The 22,933-nt window shown below is 47.0% G+C and overlaps 1 protein-coding gene across 1 annotated transcript in view; it reads left to right on the forward strand.

Moving 5' to 3' along the window:
• ZGLP1 (zinc finger GATA like protein 1) overlaps positions 1-20,702 on the forward strand; it is a 546,271-nt gene extending 525,569 nt beyond the window's left edge. The window contains exon 6 of the mRNA XM_078659174.1: positions 19,319-20,702. Within this exon, the coding sequence (XP_078515300.1) occupies positions 19,319-19,367 (49 nt within the window). The 3' untranslated portion in view covers positions 19,368-20,702. The remainder of the gene's footprint in view (positions 1-19,318) is intronic.
• Positions 20,703-22,933: the final 2,231 nt, after the last annotated feature.

Raw genomic sequence — 22,933 nt, forward strand, 5'->3', positions numbered from 1 at the left:
CACTTTGTTGCAGATGGCCGCATTGTGGAGAAGTGTGGCTCAATGGTTAGAGTTGGCAGACCTTGATGCAGAGCTCTGGCCAGGGACCAGGGTTCGATTCCCACCTCGGCGGGTCTCCGACTCATTAATTCCCCTGACTGGATATTCTCGCCTCAGTACCTGTTCTGACCATGGGTCCCACGCTGCAACTCTGGGCAATAGCTTGCTTAGTCTCCACAACGGCCCCAAAATCGCTGGGATGCCTGGCTGCACCTGGGGTGTGCCCAGGAGTGGACATTTCCCAGGAAAACCAGGAAGGGTTCCTAAGCAGTATACGGACAGCGCTGGGACACCTCCGGAGGAGGTAACTGTGCGCTTTACAAATTCCGACATTCATTCATCTCGGACACTTATAATTTGTAGCCTGTAACATAAAGTTGCAGACTCAGTTATCCAATCCAGATGCCACGATGCTGCTTGGCTAAAAGTGTTACAATATTGCATTTTGGTAGCCGAATGCAGCAGCAATTCAATGCATATTTTAAAAATAAGTAAGTTGTTTGTAAAAAGTTGTATGAGTTGAAAGGCTAAACACTTATGAGCAGTGGTTAATTTGTAAAAATAAGTGGTGGGGCTCTCGTCAGGAGGGAGCTGCGACCAACACTTTTCTCCACAGAACCAACAACCCCTACAAGTGTGGAGAGAACGTTGCATAATGGCTAGAGCAGCCGACCTCAGAGCTGGCAAACCAGGTTTGAGTCTCTGCTTCGGCTCAACATCCTGTGATTGTGTGCGAATCACTTAATCGACCTTTGCATACCAAAAATGAATGTTTCTTTAACTGATGCTCAAGCGTCGGTGTTGATGATTAAGTGCTGGTGCTCCGCATCGGAAACCACCAGCTCAAACTAAGCACTGCGTATAAGATCCAAAAGGCAAAACCAATTGCATTGCAAATGCTTGTTTTTGTTGTTGCTTTTGTGAATGGTGCCTTATGAGGTAATGGTTCACCGCCAAAGAGAGAGATATACTGGAGAGAGAAAAGGAGCGTGCCAGGTGGCCTTCAAAGTCTGTTCACCTTGGCGCCCAGTACAAGCAGTCAGTTTCTCTTGCGGGTGTTGTCTGATTCCTAATCTAGCCAAAATCAGCTGGACATCTTGGTATAGAAAAAGATCTTTCCCTCTGATGGTGCTTTCTGAATAAGGTCCCAGCTTTGAAACCGAGGTCTGCATGAAGGGGACATTTGGTCAGGGTATGCTCAGCATAAAATGCTGCCCCACAAGAGTTTAAATGGACCCTGGGCAGTTCCTGGTCCCTACCAGATTCACCATACGGCCTCAGTAGACCGAGCAGAAGGGCCTCTGCATCCAGGTGGCTGTGACCCAAAGTGGCACAATTGATCCCTCTTTTAAAAGTTTTACCTCTAGTGCTCCTCCACAGTATGCAAAATGTAGTGAATCGAAATGACTTGCACGCTGGTAGCATGGCATGCTGGTTAGAGGTATTGATAAATTACTTTTTAGGGCTGGTGGACAGGGCAGCTTATGCCATACCTTATGTGAGCATCAGAAAAATAACTTTCAGAATTGATACTAAGAGAGATGCTTAGGCTCCGCCCATATGTTATTTTTTCCTGTAATACATTTGATTGGGCGGATGTTATGTGTATTTACTGAAAGAGTAATCACATTGCACCGTCTGCGTTTTGGAAAAAATTCTATCCAATCAGCGGTAGCTCCTCCAAAATGCCGTAGGAGCATCGCCCCACTGCCTGGCTCAGAGCTAGCAAATGTAAAATAAAACAATGTTCTTGCCTCGTTTTATTTAGCATTTGCAGGTTCTTAGCCAGCTCTTCTGTAGGGAGAGGTGGGCTGAGGCATGGGAGGAGCAGTGCTAAGTGCACTCCACTCCCTAAGTGCTCATATGTGTTTGGCCAGCCATCTCAGGTTGACCAAAACAAACATGCGCACTTAGGTTTCTCCAGTATTAGGGGTGTCTTTCATAGATTCACATGCTTGAATATTCCCCGTCGTCGAAGTGGGAGTCCCACGGTACATAAAATAGCAGTAACATATGCATGTATACATGAAAAATATCATAAATAAAAAATATACATACATATAATGTAATAAATTGTAAATTCTAAAAGTACCATAGAACATAATAGGCCCATTGAAAAGCCTAAGGGAGAACTCACTTTAGTAGCATATTAGTGTCATTATGTGATGGTCCACATTCCAGCCAATCAGGCTGTAGCCTCCTCTAGAACCTTCTCCTCAGAAGCCCAAGCCCTCAGATTTTCTACCGCACGTCGTGTGAAGGGAGTCTCCCTGAGCTCTGCTCAGTTTACTTCAACTCTAACTGTTTTTTCATCAGAAAATGTCTTCTAATAAGAAATCTTTATTTAAAGCCTGCCCTTCTTGTGGTAAACTGCGCCTTTTCCACGAGGATCCATACAGTAAATGCATTTACTGTCTCTACCCAGACCACGAGGTGAAAAACTGTAAGTACTGCCGCACTTTCCCTCCCAAGACTCTGAGGGATAGAGAGGCCCGTCTCCTTCTGTGGCTACAGAAGTTGAAGACTTCAGTCTGTGGTTTCTGACGTAGAAAGTTTATCATCTGTTGTTTCTAAATCCTCTCAGAAGCGTGGGTCTGAGGCTGAGGTTCCATCTCCTTTTCTGAAGAGTAGACTGTTGGAGTCCTCCAGGATTGTCTCCCCACAGGATTTGCTTCAGGGCACGTCTACGCGACCTGGTTCTCTGACGTCTGCGCCCAAAGCCTTGCCTTCCATTAAAAAATCTGGCATTGGCTCGTCGACGGGCTCGTCGATGCGTCCGTCGACGTCTTCAGCGACGACGAAGTCAGTGTCTGTCACCTCTACGTCGACGACGACGTGTACTATGTCGACCAGCGCTACGTCGACGACGATCACCTCGTCGACGGCGGCCCAGAAGGTGAGACCCATCACTTCTATTGTAAAGATCTCGTCGACGACCGTCAAAGAGAAACAGTCGACGACGAAGTCATCGTCGACGCTTCCTTCGTCGACGCGAACACCGTCGAAGAAGATCAAGCCTTCTAGAAGCAGCTCGTCGACAGGCCCGTCGATGGTTGTCTCGTCGACGGCGCCTCCGTCGACCATCATAACATCGTCAACGGCTTCGTTGACGGCTGTCATCCCGTCGACGTCTACATCGTCGACGATCAAGGCTCCAATCTAGTCGACGGCTCCGTCGACAGACAAGAAATCCTCGTCGACGAAGAAAAAACCTTCAATTTCAGCGCCGATTACCTCTATGGCGACAACGCAGACGCCTCAGGTTGATTCTAACACCGCCACATTTACGTCAATGGGCTCGTTGACGTCTCATCAACCTTTGCCGAAAACAGCTGCCATCTATACAGTGGTTACTGCTTCTTCTTTGAGGAGAGTACCTCTCATCCAACTGAGTCCAGTGAGAAGTGGAACTCATCTCCCAGATCAATTGTTCCAGTCTGGTGAGGAAGAATCCGGAAACGATTCAGAGGTGGAAGAACTATTTAAACAGGCATCCAGCCCCTCTGATTTACACATTAAGTGTCAGGAGTATAGTGATGAGGGTGATGTGGTGGATAACGTCGAAGATGGGAACAAATATTTCCTGTTGATGCATCAGAACCAGTGCCTTCGGAACCAATTACACAGATACCTCTATCTCTGGTCATGAACCTACAGCACATGCTAGATGACTATAACCGCAGGTTTCCTCCTTCTACACTTGCCTCTCCAGCACCACCACCACCTCCTCCGCAGCCTCAACCTCAACTTTCTCAGGCACCTGCACCAGTTTCACCCACGTCACCGGGTGGTACTCGTCCTGACACTGGCGACGAGGATCCTGATCCTCACAATACTGATGACGACGACAATGACGTCGATATGAATGAGTGGGACAATTACAGGGCTCAAACACCTTCCACTCCGCCCACCTCACCTCTAGCATCGCCTCCAGTGGACATTGCAAATTTCCACAATTTGATGATCCGTGCTGCAAAACGTTTTCATCTCGCGGTCGAAAAACAACAGCATGAAAGTGAATGCTTCTTGTATGATTTTAAGGACCTATCACAAAGGCAATCCCACACTATACCAATCGTTGATTATATTTGGCAGGAGGGCCTTAAATTAATGGAACGTCCAAATTCTGTACCTGCAGTTTTGCCCAGATTGGACAGGAAATACAAGGCTCCGGCGTCTTCCCCGGCCTGTTTGGTGTCTCAACCAAAAGCAGATTCGGTTAGAACTCAGGCAGCACACAAAAGATCACGCAATCCTGCTATAGCACTCACGTCTCCTCCTGATCAGGAAGGCCGCAAGTTGGATTCTATAGGAAAGAAATTCACAACCATGGCGGCTACTACGGTGAGGGCGGCTAATACTTTGGCTATTCTGGGCCGCCAGATGTGGTCCGAAGTTGCTGCACTGATTACTGAACTACCTGATGCCATCCGTGCAGAAGCGCAGACCATTATACAAGAGGGGGAGTTGATTTCATCCGAAATCATTGATGGTGCACTCGACATTTCCTCAACGGGTTTTCGTCAATTGGCTGGGGCTGCAGTCTTGAGGTGTCAAGGCTGGTTGAAGTCTACCACATTCCGCCCAGAGGTACAGGCAAGAGTCCTGGACTTGCCGTACGACGGAGAATTGTTGTTTGGCAAACATGTTTATGATGCCCTTGAGGCGATCAAAAAGGACACCGACACTGCAAAGTCCTTAGCTACCCTCCAGTACAAGAAGCGGCCCTTTCGGGGGGGCACGAGGTAGAGGCGGAGGTTCCTCTACTTTTCGAGGATCAAGTCAATATCGTTCGTATAACACCTATAACGATAACCGAGAGAGGGGTTCCTACCAATCCCAAAATCGTCAGTTCACCACCAGACCATATCAACGAAAATCAACATATAGAGGTGGCTCAAACAATAAAAAGCAGTGACAGTCTCAGTTCCTTTCTACTGCCGACTGTAAATCTTGGAGGTCGCATCTCAAAGTACTTTTGCAAATGGTCCGAAATCACCTCTGACCAATGGGTCCTGGACGTTATCTCCACAGGACATACCCTGGAATTCACAAAATTCCCTCCCACTCGTCCACCTTCGGGACCACCCTCTCCCCATCTCAAAGAACTTTTGGCCCAGGTGTAATTGATGATCAAAAAAGGAGCCATCGAAGTCGTGCCGCAAGGTCAACGCGGCAAGGGGTTTTATTCCCGATTTTTCTTAGTCAAGAAAAAGTCGGGGGAATGGCGTCCAATTTTAGATTTACGGGCCCTAAACAAATGTATCATTTCAAAAACTTTTCAGATGTTAACTCTGCTTCAAATTCTGAATTATCTCAATCCAGGGGAATTATTTCCAACGATCGACCTCCAAGACGCATATTTCCATGTGCCAATCCACCCCAGACACAGGAAGTATCTACGCTTCACAGTCGGACAGCTACACTTCCAATTCAAAGTCCTACCATTCGGCCTTCGATCAGCACCGAGGGTCTTTACCAAGATCTTAGCCCCGGTAGCTGCCTTCCTGCGTCTCCAAGGTGTCCAATTTTACCCATACCTGGACGACTGCCTCATCAAGGCCAAAACTTTTCACCTAACGGAGCAGCACACTCAAGTCTGCGTCTCCCTCTTCCAAACCTTGGGGCTTTCAATCACTTGCCAGAAGTCACACTTTCATCCATCGCAAAGGCGAGATTTTCTCGGAGCCTCGCTAGATTCTCGGCAGGGGAAAGTGTTCGTTTCCCAGGAAAGACAGGACCGCATGGTAAAGATGGTGCGGTTCCTCCAATCAAAACTGTACGTTTCTGTCCGAACGTTCAAATCATTCCTTGGCATGGCTTCCTCGTGCATCCAACTTATCCCAAATTGCAGATTGCACATGAGGGCTCTACAGGAGGAATTAGACAAGCAGTGAAAACAGGTGTCCGGGTCATTCGAGGACAAGGTCCTTCTAACACCTCGCATCCAGAAAGCGCTGGAGTGGTGGGCTCACCCTCCAAACATATCTGCGGGCCGTTCATTCCAGGACGAACCTCCAACTCTGACGCTTACAACAGACGCGTCTCTCAAGGGATGGGGAGCGCATCTCGACGTCATGTCTGTGAAAGGAAAGTGGACAGCGACCCAACGTACTTGGCACATCAATCGCCTGGAACTCTTGGCGATTTTCTTAGCCCTAAAATCCTTCCAGAGGTTAGTGCAGGGACACACTTTGCTGGTAAGGACGGACAACACCACCAGCATGCACTACCTCAACAAGCAGGGCGGCACGAGGTCTCTCCTACTTTCACAACTGGCACAAGAAATATGGGATTGGGCGATTCAACGTCAAATTCATCTCACAGCCATTCATGTGCCGGGTGTGGCCAATGTTCTGGCAGACTCACTCAGCCGGGCGTCGTCGGACAATCACGAGTGGGAACTCAACCAACCTACGGTCGAGTTCATCTTCCGGCGGTGGGGCTAGCCGCAGATGGATCTTTTCGCGACTGCTGCCAACAGGAAATGCCAACGCTTTGCAAGTCGGCATCCCCACAGAGAGTCGAGCGGAAATGTATTTTCGATCAATTGGTCGAACGACTTCATCTATGCTGTCCCTCCACTTCCTCTAATCCCTCGCCTGTTACACAGGATGAGGTTCCAACCTTGTCACATCATCCTGATTGCACCCAAATGGCCGAGACGTCCATGGTTCACGGACCTGCTCCTCTTCTCGCAGTCCGACCCGTTACCACTTCATCCTCTACCGCACCTCCTCACGATGCTGCAGGGACAAATCTGTCACCCGGATCCGGCATACCTCCAACTCCATGCATGGAACCGGAGTACAACGAATTTGCACGTTTAAATATCGACGAGGACTGCAGGGAGGTGTCGCTCCCTCCACCATAAAAACCTACCAATTAAAGTGGAAGAGTTTCTGTGTCTGGTGCCGCACTAAAGATTTGGACCCAATGACTGCAAAGCCTGAACAAATTTTGCCTTTCTTTTTATCCCTGGCGAGATCAGGACTGTCACACTCGACTCTTAAAGTGTTCTTGGTGGCGATTTCCCGTTTCCGCCATGATGGTTCCACATCTCTATGTTCCTCGAGGATCATTAAGCAATTTTACAAGGGCCTTTTTAGGATGTTTCCACCTATCCGTCGCCCTCCGCCTGCTTGGCGCTTAAATTTGGTCTTGTCTCAAGTACTTCTACCTCCATTTGAGCCTATCCACTCTGCAAATCTAAAATTTCTCACATGGAAAGTTGCTCTCTTGCTCGCCTTGACATCCTCAAGACGTGTCTGTGACATCCAGGCGTTTACCATACAGCCTCCTTTCCTGCAATTCTCCAATGAGGCTGTGACATTGCGAACTAATCCTAAGTTCATCCCGAAGGTTCCCAGTGACTTTCATCTCAACGAACCTGTAATCCTGAAAACTTTCTTTCCTGCTCCGCAAACTCCAGCTGAGCGGTCATTGCATTCATTAGATGTGAAACGTTGTCTAAAATTCTACATTCAACGAACTGCAAATATCAGAAAGTCAGAACAATTGTTTGTGGCGTATGGCCCAACTTGTAAAGGACAACCTGTTACCAAACAGACCATAACCAGGTGGATATCCTCTACCATATCCTTTTGCCACCAACGGGCTGGGAAGCCCCTTCCTGCTCCAGTTCGTGCTCATTCAACTAGAGCGGTGTCTACTTCGGCTGCCCTTTTTGCGGGGGTACCCCTAAGACAGATCAGCAGAGCTGCTACTTGGTCGAGCAGCCATACTTTTACTAAGCACTACTGCCTGCAATCAACAGACGCCGCGGATGCGTCAGTAGGTCAAGCGGTGCTGCAGAATCTTTTCCAATAAAGGTGAGCCTCTGTTGCTACCCGCCTCCAGTCATAAAGGTTTTTTGCTAATAATGTTTTGGTATTTATTGCATATTGTCTAATATGTTTACCTTATTTGCTTGTTATGTCACCTTTATGACTTATGTGATGATTTACTGCTTTCTACTCTTATTCAAGCATGTGAATCTATGAAAGACACCCCTAATACTGGAGAAGAACAAAAGTTACTTGCCTGTAAACTGTGGTTCTCCAGTATTGGTGTCTTTCATAGATTCACATGCGACCCTCCCATCCTCCCCTCAGAGGCTCTCTTCTCCTCAGGCACCTTTTACTTACTTTGTGCTACGAAAATCTGAGGGCTTGGGCTTCTGAGGAGAAGGTTCTAGAGGAGGCTACAGCCTGATTGGCTGGAATGTGGACCAACACATAATGACACTAATATGCTACTAAAGTGAGATCTCCCGTAGGCTTTTCAATGGGCCTATTATGTTCTATGGTACTTTTAGAATTTACAATTTATTGCATTATATGTATGTATATTTTTTATTTATATTTTTCATGTATACATGCATATGTTACTGCTATTTTATGTACCGTGGGACTCCCACTTCGACTACGGGGAATATTCAAGCATGTGAATCTATGAAAGACACCAATACTGGAGAACCACAGTTTACAGGTAAGTAACTTTTATTCTTCTCCAGCCCGGCTGTATTAAGCAGCCAGGCTGGAGAAACCCCCACAGACTCCCTAGCCTGAGCGGAATGTTGTTCTAGCACACTGAGGCCAATCCCTGCGCTGCTCTGCAGCACGGGAATTGGATGGGAGTTTGTCCCAGGGGCTGCTGGGGCCCATGAAGAGGAGAGGGTGCACTATGCAATGCTGGAGGTGGCCGGTGGCTTCAGATACGTGGTTTTCTTTTGTGATCTATTATTTGTAAATTTCTAATACCCCCCCCCCCTCGTGCACTCCCTCTAAGTCCACCACGCCCTCCACCTGCCCCACCCCCCTTTATTTGTGGTGTCACTGTATCCATTATTGAATGAATGAGTAAGAAATGATGCCAAGTCAATTATCAAGTGTAGAGGCCGGATCTGTTTCATATGAAAAACTTTGAAAAAGGCAGTAGGTCGACATGTTTGTTGTGAAAATCATGAGTTGACATCAGTAGGCATTTAAGGGTAGTTTGTAATTACTGTGGGGATGTATTTTGTGAGATGGAAGCATTTTGATGGGATTTTTGTATCCTGTTTGATAAACCTTTGCTATAGAAATTTGTATTTTGCATGATACATGATAATGCTTGTTAGGTCCTCTTACGAACGATCATACTTTGCTTTCCCAACTGTAATTTTATATACTTTTGGAATTTTATGACTGCACCGAATAGTTGCATTGTTGCCCTAAATACACAAGTTTTTTTTGTTGGGTATGCTAAGAAGCAAATTATAAAGGCAATGGACCCGATTAATTCACTACTTAACGTTAAGTCCAATGCTATAGGTGTGATCTGTTTATTATGAAAGTTATGGCAAAGGGAGTAGGCCTCCGCTATTCATTGTGAAAATCATTTGTTAAAAACCAGTTGGCCTTTAATCATGGTTTGTTATCACACTGCTAAAGGCTGTAGACCAGTATTTTGTCACAAAAAAATCTCACATATTACCGAAGTAGGTAAGGATTTCGGTGTTGGTCACCCACTCCAACAAACCCTGGAGGTAAAGGATATCACTGTGATAATCCATGTTAGGTGTTTTGAGAGTGGTCATATATTGGTTTGCCAGCTTTATTTTTGGGCCGATAATGGGGTCGGGAGGGGCAGCATATACCACAGACCAGCTTGTTGGTGTGTAAAAGGCTGCTTTATTGGAAACAGGTGCACCTTACAAATACATACCCTTGGCCTGTGCCGCACAAAACTAGACCTCACTAAATATATACTTCCTAACATACCCCGCTCCCCCACCCCTAAAATTAGATCCCCTTTGCAACAATTATAAACACCAACTTGCAATATGCAACTTTTTACCTACCTAACTATATAACTTCTTAAATCTACCCAACTTTAAACCCCAACCTCATAACTCCCCCCTGCACTTTTAGGGAAAAAACGCCACTAGAAAGTCGTCCTAATGGCTTTCGACCCCCCCCTTAGGATGCTAGCCTCTTAGGATACCGACACACACCTATGGCCTTATCCAGCGCCTCCTTCAATTGCACAATGTACAACTCCATCCTATACCGGGATAGGTGTACTCCGTCCTCCCTAAAAAAAATACTCTCCCCATATCGGAGCTCCGGATGTTCCAGCCTACCCACACCATCCTTCTCGCAAAAATACCTAATTTCCCTGTTGAGCTTCCTGCGCGCCCGAACTACAGCCGCCGGCCTTTCTGATCCTCTCCAAATCCGTCTCGGTATTAGTTCTGACCAAATAACATGGCAGCCTGACCACTGGTGCTGCACCTCCAACAGGTCCCTATTCATTTGCTTGACTAAAACCAGCCCCTTGCACTGCATCAAATCATTCTCGCCTAAGTGTATAAGAAGCACATCCTGACACACCCCTCTCCTGACCACTTTACTCAAGGCCTGCAACAGCTCATGCCACAGCATACCCCCTCGTCCCTGCCACTGGCACACAAACAACCCCGGCTCCAATCCTAAATTCAGACTCTGCTCTTTTTCCCATTCCGCTCGTTCTGCTCTTTTCACCAAGGAATGGCCCACAATGAGGGTAGACAGGACAGCCTCCTGTCTATCCTGTCCCGCCACTGCACCTGATAAGACACATATGCGAGCCAAAAGAAAAAACACCCATCAAGCGCGGTCCTCCAACCCCACTCCCCGTTGCCTGATATAAGTCTTATAGCAGTCCGACTTCCAACGCCCTGAGCGCATAAGGTCCTCCCTCAACCCTGTCGTGCCGCATCCGTCACAGCCCCGATCCGGAAAGAATGTGTGCCAAACACCTTCGGGTCCTCGTCCATGGCGCGTAGGGCGTGCCGCAGGACCCACAACAACTGAGCTGCTGTCACCCTGGTATGATTAGCCCGACAAAATGCTTTGCCCGTGTTCACTTGCCGCGCGGCAGCCAACAACCCGCCCCAAGTTGCCGGGCAAACTGCCCCCGCCTCCACAGACCCATCACGACCCACTTCCCCACGCCCCTTTGGTCGGTCTTAGAGCATCGTAGCCGCACCGCCACCTCCCGTATCCTCAGGTCGACATCCCACCACAAAATCCCAGGCCACCCTCTGGTCCTCACCAGCTCAGAGACGCGAAACACTCCAAAGTACATCCACGACATGAGCGTGGAAAACAGCACGGTCTCCTCCTGATTGTGGCAGATGGAGGGCAACAACTGAATCAACGTGCCGAGCATCCCCGCCGTGATGGGTCTGCGCCTACCCGCTCTGGCCCCTTGTCCCCGCGCTCAACCCTCCAATAAGCGTGCCCCCAGCTCCCCCGCGGACGGTGCATACCCTCACCACAATGTCCCCATGAAGGCCACCGCCACCAATTTCCTGGCAATCATCACCCTTCACATCCCTTTGTCCATCATGCGCAGTATAAACTGCACCACCTGCTCGCACCGCCACCAGCGATCCTCCTGCCGCACAGCCTCACCGTCCTGAAATTCCCGCCAGGCCTGTACGTACGTTCTCCAGGTAGAATCTGCCACCCACGCTCTTACCAGCTGTATGACCCGGTTTTCTCCCACGTGCCACAGTCCCAGGGGTACCGGCATTTTGGGGTCTTCTGCCTCCGTGGCTAGCCCATGGAACCTCTGCCACTGTGAACGAGACAAAGCATCCGCAATGTCATTGTCCACCCCGGGAACATGTCGAGCTTGAAACAAAATATTGTGCTCCAAACATTTCATAATAAACACCCTCATCAACTTGAGCACCTGCGGGTCCCTGGCGGACTGTCTGTTAACGACCTGCACCACCGCCATGTTGTCCACTTTAAAAATTACCCGCTTGTGTGCCAACTTATGTGCCCACACCATCACCGCCACCACGAGCGGGAAGAGCTCCAAGAAAGCAAGGCTCCATCCCCCGCCTTGCCAGTGTGACGGCCATTCTCCCGCACACCACCGTACCTGCCAGTACCAACCGAAACCGCCCACCCCCGCCGCATCCGACGAGATGGTCCCGTCCCAGTCCTCCGGGGACACCATGGGCACACCATTGAAGCGCTCCAGAAAAGCCCCACCACATGGGAAGATCCACTTTTTTCCCCGCCGACAAACGGAGGTGGTGAAGTGGCAACGTGAGCCCGGATAGCACCAGCCCCAGCCACCTGCAGAAGATACGGCCCGCCCGAACGACGCGACACACGAAATTCAGATGCCCCAACAGAACCTAAACCTCACGCACCACCACCTTCTGCTTCTGCAACATGCTGTCCACCAATGCCATCACATGTACCTTCTTCTCCTCCGGCAGGCGTGCTTTCATGGCCACGGAGTCTAGCTCTATGCCCAGAAATGACAACACCGTGCTGGGACCCTGCGTCTTCTCTGGCGCCAGAGGCACACCCAGGTAACCCATGAGTTCCGTAAAACCGTCCAGCTGCTGCTGGCAGTCCGCCAAACCGGGCCTTCCCACCAGGAAGAAGTCATCCAGGTAGTGCGTCACCGTCTCGTTCCCAGTGTGCCAGGAAAAAACCCACTGCAAGAAGGTACGTTCAAACTAGGCGCAAGAGATCGAGCACCCCATGGGCAACGCCTTATCCACAAAGATGTCCACGTCAAATTGGATCCCCAACAGCGAGTGATCCTCCGGATGTACAGGTAGCAGCCTGAATGCCGACTTAATGTTGCATTTTGCCTTGAAGGCATGTTACATTGAAACTGCCCGGGTTCCTTCTTCGGCACCACGCCAATAGGAGAAATGATCAATGACCAAGTTCTGGATGGGCGCCTCCCGAAAAGGGCCTGCCATCCGCCCCTCCCGCACTTCCTTGAACAATTTGTCCTGCACCACCGTCTTGTGCGCATTAACTGATTTCACATTTACTGCCCACCGAGCGATCCGCGGACCCTCGTAACTCGGAACCCCCGGCGCAACACGCTCGCGTCCTCGGTCTGCAGATAGGACGCTTGGAGGGTCTCCAGCCGATCCAGCCTAACCGACGTACGCGCCTTTGCCCATATTCCCCGACCCCCCTTTTCTTCCCCGACTCCCAGGCTGTGCTCCGGCCACCACGGGCTGCTGAGCCTGCGTACTACCCCCTACCACCCAGCAGCATACCACCGGGTGGCGTTTCCCGCACTTGGAGCACTCGTGCCGGAATCGACAATACTGCCTGCGGCACACACCCTTGTTGTAATCCCAGCACGCTCAGACGGCGGCGGTCATGTCAGCTCGACCCTGTCTCATCCCGCCACGGGTGGGGCGGGCCTGAAAGGGGCGCGGGTCAGCGGTAACCCGCTGGCCGTGTATACGGTCCTACCAAACTTCGCAACCCCCATCGTCTGGTGGTACAGATCCGTGTCGATATCACCCCACTTCGCGTCCGGGTCTCCCGCCAATCGTGCCTGGAACTCCTCGTCATAGTGGGACCACGCTTAGCCCCCATACATGACCTGCGCCCTTTGTATCACATCCATATATTTGAAAAGCGCGACCGCCCGCTCCGGGTACTTCTCACAGTACACACTGGTGAATATCAAAAACCCCGCCGACCAATTTTCAATGGACAAAGGCACCTTCGGCCGCCTTGCCAGCTCCTGCTCCTCCTCCTTCGACCCTTCTTTCACCATCAGTTCGCGATGCAAGAGCTTCAAAATGTCAACATAGTTCCCTTTCCAAATCTTCTCCTTGATGGCCAAGGACAGGTGCACCCCCAAGGGTTTAGTGACGCCCATATATGGCATCTTACGCACCGGTATGTCATGGCTCTCCTTCCCCTCCGCACCCCCTTTGTCCTTCCGGGCTGGTGTCGCGTCCCTGGCTCCTTCCCCAGTGCTCACCGCATCCCGGGCCTACCCCTGTGTCCCTCACGTACGTCCCTTTACTCAGCCGCACCTCCTCCCCTCCTCCCCTGGCATCAGTGCCCATGGACACCCTACCCCGGTGGGTCCCGCCTGACCCGCTCCCAGCCCCGCCACATTCCTTACCTGGCGTCAAGGTCAGCATCCGCAACGGATCCCGCCGTCTAACCCGTGGATCGGGGGGGGGGGCACCACCCTCTCTGCTCGGCTGCTCTCCGCTCGGCGACTCCTCAGGGACTGTAAAGCATTATGAACAACATTACTGCATTCCCCCCCGTGCCCCCCCTCCCCTACCGATTCTCCCCTTCCTCTGTGCTGTCCTCGTCGTAATCCAACTGAGGCTCATCCATTTCCTAGCCATGCCACCGGTCACCCTCCATGGGCTCCACTCTACCGAGCCTTCTCCCTGCAAGTGCGCCACAGCTCGCCCAAGTCAACACTCTCTCTTCTCCGCTCATCCACTTCCATCTCGGGGTCCTGATCAGCACTGCCGGACCTCCGCCCCGTCCCCCGGCGGCCGTATCGACCCTTTGGGGTTGGGCTGGCGGGGACCTACCACCCTGCCTCCCGTAGGACTCTATCGTCCGGTCCCTCGTGGGAGCGCGACTGCCAGTACAAAGCAGAGCCAGCCCATCCTATCGGTGTGTTGGAGCCGCATGCTGCTCTCCCGAGCACCTCACCAACCGCTCCTGTCGAGAGAAATAGGTGGAGTCCAGCATGCCGGGATTAAAAGGACCCCACCCCCCGAGAAACCCCCGTGACCCCCACACCTCCCTCCCAACCCCTGCTGAATTACCCCCCACCACGCCAGGGTGTCTCGCCCCACCCCGCGCTCCCTTCCCATGCCCCAACCCCGTCCCCATCTCCCCAAATGCCCCCCTCCCCTTCGTTCCACACCAGCGATTCCATCTCCCACCATACCGACCACCCCCACCCTTCACCCCCCCACCCCCTGGCCCCAAAAACTCCTCCATCCACCCCCTACCACCAGCCAGGTAGGATGAAAGGCGCGCTCCAAGCACCTCAGCCACAGCACGCAGCAGCAAAGCCCGCAGTAGCAACCCAAGGGCAAATATCCAAATGAATCCCCCCAGCCACACGACCCACGAAGGAAACAGAGCGCTACCAAAAGACAAAGACAGCAAAAAAAAGGCATAAAACAGCTAAGCCCCCAGGACACCTCCCACTGGCTGCTGGGTCACTGCCACCAAAATGGTGGGCAGTTACCTAAAATGTCCGGTTAAGTATCCCCCCAGCCCTAAGGTAGCCCAACTCCAGCCCAGAGGTAGCCAAAGGCCCAGCCCAACCAGCCCAAAAGGATCCCATGCAGCCCAACCAGCCCACTGAAGTGCTGGCTGCCCTCCCCCCGGGCCAAAATCCCCCGGGAGTGCCAGGCCTCCCGCTGTTCGGCCGCCCCTCCCAAGGCCCTATTGGACCTATTTCTAAATTTATAGATGTATGGATGATGGTTGTCAGTTTATTTGCACTTCTTGCGGCCTGTGTTAGCTGTCAGACCAATGGAAAAGGCTATAAGCCTCAGTGGTTCATTCGAAAACATTGTCAGATTTCATAAGTTTGATCTCTTTAGAAGAAAAGTAGCAGACATTTAAAGGCAAATTGTTATTGTACAGTGCTAAAATCTTTAGGTAGATATTTTGTTACATGGAATCTCATAGATTTCCATGGAAGGCAGAGGTTTGGTGTTGGTGACCCATTCGATTAATCTGGGGATTTGAAGAAAGCTAATAATACTCATTAAGCCCTTTTAGGAGAATTGTATGTATTGTTATTTACTATCATTTTAAACATATTTCTAATTTTATCACAGTATAAGTGTTGGTTGCCATGCGGGAAGGTAGAAACACAATACAGCAGGTCTGAGTTGGCTATGGTAACAACCCAATTATAAAGACTATAAGTCGAATTGGTTGACTGGGAAAGTTAAGTCAGGTGCCATTGATCTGCTCTGCATATTATGAAAACATATGACAAATTCCTGATTTATTTATGACAAAGTGCACATGTTAAACCAAATATGCTTTGAAGAGTGGGTTATTGCATTGTGTTGAAGCCTGCAGTCCTATATTTTCTTGCATGAAATCTCACAGATTGTCTTCTTACAGAACCATTATGGTGCATGTTATCCCTTTGATAAACCACAAGGGTAGACGATTTACATTGTAGTAATTACTAGAATCTCCTCGGAAGACTTGATATTTTTATCTGTATGCTTTGATCTCGTAAAAAACGAACACTCACTAGAAATGCATTCCTAGTTACATATACATTTTGCACATTTCAGCTGATCAACAACCTTGATTATGACATTAAGTTACATTTTGGATATCTTTTTTTAATCACCACAATACAGCGGTCAAGGCTCTACCTCGGGTCCTGCGGACGACAAAGTCCCTTCCCCTTCATCTCCCTCCACCTCCAAACCATAATACTTAATCCAAGGGGCCCATATTTTCCCGAATTGTTTAGGAGAACTTCAGCCTTATACGTCACCCGTTCCGCAACCATATACATATCAAGACTCTCCCTCCATTCGTTAATGGTAGGTATTTGTGGTGCTCCCCAGTATCTAGCTATATACTGTTTAGCTACTACCAACCCCAGATTAACTACGTTTGCGCCTTGGGACGTCTACCTCTGTCAAAATCCCCAAAAGGAGAACCGTGGCTCTAATTCTATTTGGGCTTCAACAATGCAATTGAGCGCCCATACGATTGACCCCCAATAGGCTTGTATCTCAGTGCACCCCCAAAGGGTATGTATAAACGTCCCAGGTCAGTGTGACATCACAGACACTCCGGGCACTCAGCTCTTCCTATTGCATGCAGTTGGGCTCTATCAAAATATGCGCGGTGTAGTATTTTGTATTGGATGAGCCGTAACTGTAATTTGATGGTCACTTCACATGGATGCATGAGAGTGGCCTCCCAGTCTATATCTTCCAACTCACCAGTGACCTTTTCCCACTTGGCACAAAGAGGACCCACTCTATCGGCATGTTATTAAGCAACTTTTTGTAGGTAATTGAAATAGCTTTAGCCGGGATCTCCTCCTGGAGAAGCGACATTCCAGTAGGGCATATTCTGGCAGCGACGTCCCGTCCAACCCCTCCGCCACATACGCATGCTGCAAACGAAGATACACATATGTCTGAGTGTCATGTAGTTGATAACTAGCTTGGAGCATGTGGCAAGAGGCTTACACACCATGATCCAAGACATCACCTATTTTAGAGATCCCTATTAAATCCCGGTGCCCAAAGCCACAGAGCTTTCCAATAATTGTATGTATTGTTGATTACTATAATTTTAAACATATTTCTAAGTTTATTACAGTATAAATGTTGGTTGCCATGTGGGAAGAAAGAAACACAATACATCCGGTCTGAGTTGGCTTTGGTAACAACCCAATTATAAAGACTATAAGTCGAATTGATTGACTGGGAAATTTAAGTCAGGTGCCATTGATATGCTCTGCGTATTATGAAAAAATGACAAATTCCTGATTTATTTATTACAGAGTGCATATGTTAAACCAAATATGCTTTGAAGAGTGGGTTATTATTGCATTGTGTTGAAGCCTGCAGTCCTGTATTTTCTTACATGAAATCTCAGATTGTCTTTATACAGAACCATTATGGTGCATGTTATCCCTTTGATAAACCATAAGGGTAGACGATTTACATTGTAATAATTCCCTAGAATCTCTTTGGAAAACCTTATATTTTTAGCTGTATGCTTTGATATCGTAAAAAAAAAAACCACTCACTAGAAATGCATCCTTCTATATAAAATGAGCACATTTCAGCTGAACAACAACCTTGATTATGATATTAAGTGCCATTTTGGAAATCTTTTTTTATACACCACTCATGATAAATGTGCAAACATAAAGGAAGTATTAAAGGTAAGGTACACAGGCTGTGTTATGGCATCCATCTTTTAGTGTGTTATTCATCTCCACTTATTCATTTGTTTTCATATACAAACAATCTCAAACAACCAAATTCATGTTAGCCATATAATATGAAAATTATATATGAAAATTAAAAACTAAAATACTCAAAATAATTTATATTACTAATTCACTTCAAGCCCAAGTGGGCTTACTCATGATACAAAGCAGTTTTCACCTTTGAGTAAAAATTCACCATACTCCAGTACCTATCATCACTCTTGTTGTTCACATGTATACATTTCATATTTATCTATTCTACCTATTTCAAATTTTATACAGTCAATACCATGACTGCACCACATTATACCTCAATCCATGATTATACTGATTGGTGCTCTCCATTGTAATTCATTAGCATGTCACTGGTTTACATAAAGTGTCTCCTCTGTCTAAACCCCGGAAATGCTCATTTATTTATAATAAAAAAGTATCCTTGTGATGTATATACAAATTAGCATTGACATGCGTTTGCAGATAGCTCCATCTCCCTGTGGATAAAGATAGAATGACATTGTACAGCGTGTACAAAGGCCTTGTACTCCGTGTTCGAGGCAGCATAATAATGTTGCATGAAATGTGTAAGCAAAGCAGTTTCAGAGAAACTAATCCAAAATTGTCACACACACACAGATATGTGCAAAAGGTTATTGTAAAATGTTATTGTGCAGAAAGAGGGCAATGGAAAAAAATGTGCAGCGCTACTTGCCACATGGGCCTAACTCAGGCATATAACAAGGACTCCTTTAATGTCTTTCCTTTTCTTTTTTTAGCTGATTCAACAGCTCTCAGACAGTGCTAACAGGCCTGCTTGTCGTTCATTACATCAGCAGTGCATTACATCCCACTTAGCCCCTGCCTCAAAACGAGGCGACTATCATGAAAAGCTTTTTCCATAGTGTATCCTTATTTACCATTACAAGATGGCCATCATGTTAGTTTTAAATATGTCATCCATGCTGGAACTACAAAAAACCAACAATACTCTGTTTACAATGCCACTGTAAGATCGTTATTTTTATGTATTAGAAGCATATGCCCGGCAAGCATATGCCGTTTACTTTGACAGTATGTTTCACTGTGGTCGTGTAAATGTCAGCTGGCTTAGGTGAATATGGTTAATTGAGCAGAAAATGAAAAATATGTACATCAATGGTTTAAACAAATCGGCATGTTCGACTCCTCTTGTGAAATACATTTTGTTTGTGACATTTTTTCTAGGTGTTACAAAATCGGCAAAGTTCGATTTTGATCGCTGCTGTTTTTTTTTTAAATTTCATCTTCACAAAGTTGCCAAATTTTGAAAAAGTAGAGGATGCATAATTCTGTAAATGCTGGATTTTAATGAGAAATTAGAAACTAAACATACTATTTATATTATAATTTACTTTTCTGAGGGTGACTAAGTCATCAAGAATAGGCAAGGTTAATGCAATTTGAAATATATAAGAGACTGTAATACTGCCGTTTTTTTCTCTCTCTCTCTCCCTAGAAAATGTAACAGTTACCTGAAAGTACCTGGTGGAACGGTTTGCTGCTGAGAACTTATCCATCAACAACTGGGAAGATATATATATTTTTTTTGGTCGTTTGCTTTTTGAAGTACATTTTGAGAATGTAATCAACTTGAAAACTAGCATTTGATGTTGTTTGGCAATGCCTACATTCACATGTTGTCCACGAACTTAGATTTTGTGTGAGACTTTGGTATTTACAAGTGCCTTGTCTTTTTCTGGCAAATGTGGTGAGCATTAGGACTAAGGGTCCTCGAAGGTGAATCTATTCTGCTGTAGTTTTTTGTTACGAGTGGGCACTATCCATTGTCCTGGAATGTGAATGCAGCTTTATTACAAAGCAACATTGTCACTTTTTTGTACTGGTATATAACTGTAGCATTGACACAGTCCCTTAAGAGCATTGTCAATCATTGCACTGGTGTTTAACTGTAGCTTTGTCTCCTCACTAGTATAAATGTTGCTGTAAGGACTGCTGCTAGTTCGTACCCTGGAAAAAGATGTAGCTATTTGTCCCACAAAAGCTTTACAAGTCGTAGCGTTGAATTGTAAAGGTAGCTACTTATTATATTCAAGTGAATGACAACAGAGAAGGACAGACTTGTCTTATCTTAAGAAGACATATTCTGTTGCTGGGCCACGGTTTAATTGAAATGTCATGTTGACTGATTGTTTTCCCTGTATGAGTAATTTCAGTTGATAATGGTTAAGTTGAAGTTGCCCTCTAGGAACTAACAATCAAATTATAAAGCCACCTAGGATCAATATATAATAGCTGAAATGTTTTAACTACAGTTGGATTGGTCTTCGTTAAAAAGTAGGAAAAGTCCAATGTGGGCGGTGTCTCTAAAAGAGCAAGGTGGCTGGGTCATAGCCAGTCACATGACTGACTGAGTGACAAATGGCTACCCTTATTCATTCCTACTGGTCTCTCATCCGTACTGGCCTCTTGGGAGTACGCCTGATAGTATCAGCTGGCTAGCATTCCCCTGCTGCACAACACTGAATAAACACGTTTTTATGATAAGTTATCATATCTACCGTGTAGACATGTCATTTGCAGCATGACATTTTTTCTTTCTGGTGCAACCAGGCTTCCTAAAGCACAGGTCTAGTTTATTAAAGTATTTATTTATTTAAAAAGTTCCTGCAGGAACTTGATTTTGTTTAATTCAAGTAAAATGTAAATTTGTATATTTCTGAGAGATTTTTGTTTAAGATCAATTTTTGCTCAAAAGCTCTAGGTTTACCTTTACTTTGCACATGTGAGAACTAGAGGAAAAACTCTTATACCAGTCAGTGAACCTTGGGAATCCTGACAGGATTCAATATAGGCTAATAGTTTTGTTATTAAACAAAAGATTTAAAGTGTTATTGATTGTACTGTTGTCTAACACTCGCACTTTACAATAGATATATTTTTCATGTTGTGTGCATTTTAAAATCGTCTTTCACTTAAGTCTGAGTTGCTAAACATAGTTAAGAATAAACCCGGGCAGGGCTGGCGTAGCGGGGATACGTGGAGGTCCCCGGAGTTGGGAGCAAACTCCGTGGAACTCCGCTCCGCTTCTCGCCTCCACCCCGCCTATTAAAATATTAATAATACTTTATGAAAACGCTAAAAAATAAACACTTATCTCTACCCCCTGCGTCCCCGGGCTGCCCTCCTCCTCATCCTCGCCATCTCCGACTTGGGTCAGTCATCTTGCAGAACTGCGTATGCCCGCATGTGCATTTCTCGCAAGCTGATCGACCCAAGTAGGAGAAACGTGAGGATGAGGAGGAGGGCAGCCCGGGGACGCTGGCAGTAGAGGTAAGTGTTTATTTTTGGGGTTTTTAGTAAAGTATTTTCAATTTTTTAATGGGCGGGGCTGGCCAACTCCACTCCACTACGGAGTAGGAATTTGCCGCGGGGTAGGGGAAATCTCTGCGCACTCTGCTGGTGGAGCGGAGTTGTGTACTGGGCTTAGTTAAGAAGGCCTTGGATCTATGCCAGATCTTCAAATTATAAATGACTATTAGAATGAGCTCCATTTATGATTATTTGAATGAGATCCATTTATATTTGTTTCAAAGAAATGTGAATTATCAGGATATCCTGTAAATCTAGCATGGTGCCTGCTTTTCTGGACCTTCATTTCCCACATTTCTCCTAAATGGATGTCATTTTGTCTTAAGCCTCTTGAGATGAGCCCTACATCTGCATTCTGATGGCTTATCAGGTTAAACTAGGAATAAGATTCCTACTTAAGCTAATTAGAAGTCCCACCATTGTTCTGTCATTCCTATAACTGCCACGGCAGAACCCTGAACTTCTAGGGGTGTGGGGGAGTTATGGAACTCCCTTCCTCTTGCCCTCCAGTCCCAATACAGCCTGCAGCTATTCAGAAAGCAGCTAAAGACCAGGCAATTTCTGCCAGTAAACAACAAGGTCACTCAGACCTCACTCGGTTTGATGCTCCTTTCTCAGTCCTTGATTCGCCTAGCGCTAAGACACCTGCTGGTAATGCGTGCTCTATAGAACTATTTCATTCATTCATTCATTCATAACAATCTTCACTTATTCTTAGCTTTATCCTACTGACTTGACTCCAAAACCATCCAGACATAGTCGAATTCCTATCGTGTTACTTTATGTTGAATTTGAATTTATTTGCATAAGTTAATTAAAACCATTGCATTACAATTAGAGCATTAAAAGAAAAAAAGACATCACTGTTCATAAAGGTTAAAAACTCTGGTGAGGTGCGATAGTTAAGTCCTAATATTTGACTCGTGGCTTTTTCACATATTTGCGGTTGGCCGTTGTTCTTTGACCGGTTCCCTATGAAAGTAACAACCATCTGGCTCCTCAAATCCACAGGAGTACTTTTGTTACCATTCTACACGCTGGTACTCTTTCTTTTGTAGAGTTACTTGTGCGTTTGCGACTGTGTTGAAGAGTGTTCTTTCGAGGTCCAGTATTAGCGTTTGAACCTTACGAGGGCTAGGACGGGGGGCAGTTCCGGGGTGCATGGCACCCCTGATAGATTGTACAAATCTTCCGCAGCGGGCCAGGATGTGAGGTTCATTTTGTGAGAAACCTATTGCAGAGGCCTCATGGCAGGTGGTTACTTTTTCTCTCAGGCATAGTTCTCTCAGAAAGAGCCTCCTTTCAGTTGCTAAGGTTGGACAACAGCACAGGAGGTGTAGCCATGATTCACATTTGTAGTCACACAGTCGACATGCTCCTTCTGTGTTTTGGTTTGCCCAGGCCTGGCTGAAGTATGTAATTGGAAGTGCCAGCAATTGCATGTACATAATCTCTCTTCTGGTTTTAGGGTTATGAGGGCAGTAAAGTAGGGCTAAGGTTTTTTTTACTAAATATGAGTCATTCAGTAGGGTCAGAAAAAATAGTGTTTTTAATGAGGCCTGGTCTTGCTGGAATGAGACTAGTTGGACTTATTGATATATTTCTGGGTGGTGTATGAAACGCAAGGGAGAGCGAATGCTGGTTTGTTTATTTCAATAGAGGCCATGGCTCTTGTAAGCTGCTCATTCCATGGCGAGCCAATTTTTTATAATGCGTCTCTGAGGCATCTCTCTAAGGATTC

The sequence above is a fragment of the Lissotriton helveticus genome, chromosome 1_1 (assembly GCF_964261635.1).
Source record: "Lissotriton helveticus chromosome 1_1, aLisHel1.1, whole genome shotgun sequence".
Lineage (NCBI taxonomy): Eukaryota > Metazoa > Chordata > Amphibia > Caudata > Salamandridae > Lissotriton > Lissotriton helveticus.